General features: G+C 35.9%; 1 protein-coding gene across 1 annotated transcript; it reads right to left on the bottom strand.

Annotated features, from left to right (window-relative positions):
• Positions 1 to 1,972: 1,972 nt before the first annotated feature.
• Positions 1,973 to 3,514, bottom strand: LOC114761950 (GTPase ERA-like, chloroplastic). The gene is made up of 4 exons (XM_028951398.1): positions 3,417 to 3,514; positions 3,141 to 3,242; positions 2,692 to 2,772; positions 1,973 to 2,504 (listed from the first exon to the last, which is right to left on the bottom strand). The coding sequence occupies exons 1-4, from the start codon at positions 3,450 to 3,452 to the stop codon at positions 2,418 to 2,420; spliced, it is 306 nt and encodes a 101-aa protein (XP_028807231.1). The 5' UTR covers positions 3,453 to 3,514; the 3' UTR covers positions 1,973 to 2,417.
• Between the last annotated feature and the right edge of the window lie 1,554 nt (positions 3,515 to 5,068).

Below are 5,068 nucleotides of genomic sequence, written 5' to 3'. Positions count from 1 at the left end.
AATTTAAATTAATAATGATATTTAAATAGTTCGTATCAAATATAAACAATAAGAAGGGGACTACTTTAAATCCACATTCTTCGCAACTCAAGGGATGGAAGCTTCCATTACTCACACTTATTAGTTGGCAGCACTCGCAGTTTTGCTAATAACATTTTTGATAGGAGAAGATACTTGCACAAATATTCTGGCGTCAAACTCGTAGTAGCAAGTAGCAAGGCATAAAAAGATGAACACTTTTTTCATGGTGGGAAATGAATTCAATTCGTTAGGACAGTAAATTCAATACATAAGTGTCAGTAAAAAAAAAACGGATGGATTTTAATTGAGGAAAGGAGAGTGGAGGAGAGTGGAAGGATTTTAATATTATTTGTTTGGATTTATAAAAAAAAGGAAGGGAAGAGGTTTTAATATTACCTTATTTGATTCACGAGGGGAGAAGAGGGAAAATATTTTCACATGGACAAATTTGCCCTTATTTATTTAAGATTATTTTTTCAAATTTTATAGAATGTTTAATAAAATAGAATTATAAATAACATTTAATATATTGAGCAATACTTATATCACAATTCTAATATACTCTAGAGCATGCAGTATTATTGAAAAGAAAGTTGAAGTAATGTTCAGTCATAACTTGTATTATATTTCATCTTTAAATGAAATATTTGATCATGTAAAGAGAGCAGTGTTTGGAGACAAGAAGAAAAGGATTCAAGATAATAGAGGGATATTAAAAATAAATATGGTTATAATGGTCATAACATGATAAAACACTGTCATTTCCCTCCAAATCCTCCTAATTTTAGAGGGGAGGGGAGGGGAGAGAAAATTTAAATTTTCCTCTCCTCTTAAAATTTGTATATTGCCAAATAAGAAGAAATGATTAAAATCCTTCTCCTTCTGTTCCCTCCTCTCTAAATCTCTTATATCAAATGCACCCTGAGGCTCCACGTTGGAACCTACTAACCAAGATGGGGCGGGTGGACGTGTACAAGGTAAAAGAGCCTTCCAATCATAATTACCTGAATGGAGTCAATGGGCGATCATGAAGGCCCATGGCTTAAGTAGGTGACTTCATTGCCCCTTTAAAAGGTGCATACCTTCAGGGAAGGGAACCAAGTCGCAGATAAACTCGCTACTATGAGTAACGAAATGAACCAGAGAAGACTCGTTTGGAGTACGCCGCCGGATTGGGTTGAAGAACTGGTCAAACTTGATGCTGCTGGGTTTGAAACCCCAAGAAGAATAGTTGTAATGTAACTGTTGGGCTTGGCCCCTTTATTTCACCAAAACAAAAAGGTGCCTGCTTAAGGTCCCCTCAAGTAGGATAGCCTAAATCATAATTTGTGGCAATCAATGCAAGCCGCTTTCTGAAATTACATTAAAAGTCTGTTTGGCTCAATAAAAAGAAGAGAAGGAGAGGGATTTTAATGGAAGGAAGAAAAGGAAAGAGAGTGAAAGATTTTAATATTACCTTATTTGGATTTATAAAAAAGCGAGGAGGAGAGGAGTTTTAATATTATCTTATTTGATTCATGAGGTGAGGTGAGGAAAAAATATTTTGACATAAACAATTTCACTCTTATTTTATTTAAGATATAGATATAATGATTATCACATGACAAAATATGGACATAATGGTCACAACATAATAAAATATTATACTTTCCTTCCAAATCCTCCTAATTTTAGAGAAGAGATTGGGGAGGGGAGGGAAAAATTTTTAAAATTTTCTCTCCCCTCTTCAAATTTGTGTGTTGCCAAACAAGGAAAAATAATTAAAATCTTTCCCCCTCCCTACCCTTTCCTTCAAATCCCTCGTACCAAACACACGCTAAAGGGTTTGGTAGCCTGTTGGAGACAAATGATATTTTGATTGTGATTGGCAAGTTACATAATTTAGCTTCATTAGATAGATTCCAAGGGCTGATACGCATGAAGATAATGCAAACCCATAAAAAACAAACAATTAGCACATGAAACAGGAAAATAGATTCAAGAAAAAGAAAACTCCAGAATAAAATTTTAGGTGAGGCTGCTATTATCATGTATCTCATTACAAAGGAACAAAAAACAGGTCTTGGGATAGTTCCCCTGAAACTGTTGAATCCCTGATTCATCGATTTCAACTCTCCTGCTCTGCAATCTCTATTTAATATACTACCATGCGGGCGCTGTATCACCATTAATTTCTTTCCAAGTCAGATCTTTTTCTTCCTTCCTTCTTTTTTAACTGTTTTGGTCGTCAGTGGTGATCCCCATTTTTACTATAGGGGATCACTTGACATGGCTAAAAGGTGAGGAAGGAGGCAGCGTCAATCAATATCTCTTGCTATTCAAGTTCTGATGCCACCTTTAGCAAGATGATCTTAAATACGATTGATGTCTGACGAACGTTTCTATGTATCTTCACATTAAAGAACCCGTATCTGTCCCCCATATCCAAAGTTCTTGAGAAGCCCTTCATCTTGTCGCCAGTTTTCTCTCACCTTCACTTCAATCTGTTTAGACAACCGAGCTTGGTAATTAAGTTCCAGTCCAAGAAAAGTTCATATAGGTAGTACTTCACTAACACTTGAAGCTTGATGAGATTATTAAAGGAAGCACCAAAATGATGCAAGATCTGGTCATCTGGCTAAACTGAGCCACACACACAAACACACATTGCAAAATGGTATGAGCAATCACCTCAAGATAAACTTTCTTCTGCAGAAAGGCTTCAATGTCCAGACGGGCAGCTGTCGCAAGAAGTTTCAAAGCCTTTCCCTCCTGAACAGGTTAAAGCACAAAACTCAAAAGAAATTACTGTATTGTGCTTGTTATGAAGCACATAAAGGCATGTGCATGGGGAAGAGGCATATTTAGAAACCATTTAATTTTCAATCTGTCAACAGAAATTCTTGACATTTATATTTAAGATTTTTATTGTATTGTGATCCATGCCAAGATATCTTTTCAGCCAATGTTTCTCAAATTCAGTGTTAGTCAGAATAGATCAAAACTCAAAACTGACGCTGAAGTAGCCAAGCCCACAATAGCATCATTAGCATTGTTCAATACATTATGCCTAGACCACATGAACCCCAGGATTTCCACAAATGAATATGAATTATGGAAATCTGATATAAGTGACGTACTCTTCCAATAAGTATAATCTTCTGTGAATTTTTTTCAACAACAATCTCCACTTGTATGAAATCTTTTGCATTGGGCCGAGCCTTGTAGCTTACAACATTCACCTGGACAATAGAAAATAAGATTATTTTAAACAAATCTAAGAAAACAAGTTGTTTAATTCTTCTTCTTTTTTTCCCCCCTTTTCCTTTCTCCTTTGCTCTCCTTTCTTAACTTTTTCTTTTTCATTGAAATAAGGCAACTACATCACAACCAAGCATGAACTATTTGATGGTTACCTGGCAAGCATAGGGTATTTCATTTCGGTACTGCATAAAGATCTTTTCTCGAATGATTTCACCACCACGAAAAATCTTTCTGGGTGCTCACTGACAATGTCCTGAAGGATCAACAATACTAAGGAAAACATAATACATGCCAGAGACAATCATATATAATATATATATATATATATATATATATATAGACATTAATTTTCCTGTGCTGATAGGATTTTGAGAATTTTTGCATTATTTTGGTTTAGACCAGAAAACTGCAAGGCCAAAACCTAGTTTTGAGAAAATGATAACTGGACAGATATTAAGTTTCTTCATAAAACAGAGGTCAATAACTGTTACTTTACAAAAGAAAAGGATTGCAATCAACAAATCCATCAAATAGCAACATTCCACAAACATCAAGAAACGTAAGCCTTCAACTCATTATTGTCTAAGACATCGCCAGGTTTTCATCTAATGTTTCCAGTTTCCAGTTCTGCAGTGTATAGGCACAATTCTCTCTTTCTCTTCTTGTTTTTTTTGTTAACAAAAAAAGAAATCAGAAAGGCAAGCACTAATGGCCTGAGATCATAAACATGACCAAACCTCCACCTACAGTATTTGTTCATGCTGGTAGGCTACAAGGCTATTGCCAATGTATAGGCACTATATAATTCATAATTGTCACTGATACCCCCCCCCACCCCCCCCCCCCCCCAAAAAAAAAAAAACCCAAGGCCACCCCAACCCATGTGACTGCCACTGTTTCTGCAATTGCATGCATGTTTTGTGCACTGCATTGGTGGACAGAGACATAAGATGATAGGATGCCAAATTGGTGTGCTAATAACAATGCACTGGCGGACAGAGGTTGCCCAATACAATGCACGTTTTGAGTTCAACTAACTTATATTTTAGTTTTAGAACTGAATGCTTTCGCTGAATTTCCATGCTGTCAGGCATTTAATAGCACAAGAAAAATCCTCACTGTCCTTTTGAACAATTATAATGCATGGACGGAGGATTGAGTGGCAAAAGTGAAATTTTGACTTTCAACATACCTTTGGATAGTATGCTGGTCATTGGGAAGTTTTGACAGTATCCAGTCCTTGACATCTTCAACGCCATGACCATATTTAGCACTAACTGGTATAACCTCATCAACATCAGTATATTTCTGATACCACTGCAAAGAATGCGAAATACTTAGGACATAAAACAGTGTTGAAAGCACACCAATACAAGTAAATTCACTTGCACCAGTCAATATCTATACCAATCAATGAGTTCGAACCTCAAGTTTTTTTGCAATTTCCCAGGTTTGATAAGATCCTTCTTATTAAGAATCAGTAGGGTGGGAGGCTTATCCTTGAGATCTCCTACACCTTCATTCAACACTTCATCAATCTACAAGTAAGAAACAATTAGAAAAATAAACACAATAACAAAACAAAAACAGTTTTGAGAACCCTGAACTATATACATTTTCAGGAACTTTACACGCATCAACAAGAATTAATACACAATCAGCATTAACAGCAGCACTGCGAACATTCTTCATCATCATTGAATCCAACATGTGCATTTCCTTCTTGAGAACGCCAGGTGTGTCATAAAGTATTATCTGCCAGTAATCCTCAAGTCAGAGAAACAAGTATTAAAAAATTTGGCTA

This window comes from Neltuma alba, unplaced genomic scaffold, assembly GCF_004799145.2.
Source record: "Neltuma alba isolate B1F8T4 unplaced genomic scaffold, ASM479914v2 tig00011154_pilon, whole genome shotgun sequence".
Lineage (NCBI taxonomy): Eukaryota > Viridiplantae > Streptophyta > Magnoliopsida > Fabales > Fabaceae > Neltuma > Neltuma alba.
This window is presented reverse-complemented; position numbering and strand designations above follow the sequence as displayed.

Bases quoted from the DNA above. Each gene is read 5' to 3' on its own strand.
- LOC114761950 (XM_028951398.1), bottom strand. From the start codon at position 3,452: ATGCAGTACCGAAATGAAATACCCTATGCTTGCCAG. The intron at 2,773-3,140 runs GTACGTCACTTA...TAACCTGTTCAG, and splicing joins AGATTATACTTATTGGAAGA to GAGGGAAAGGCTTTGAAACT. The intron at 2,505-2,691 runs GTGATTGCTCAT...TTGTCTAAACAG, and splicing joins AGAAGAAAGTTTATCTTGAG to ATTGAAGTGAAGGTGAGAGA.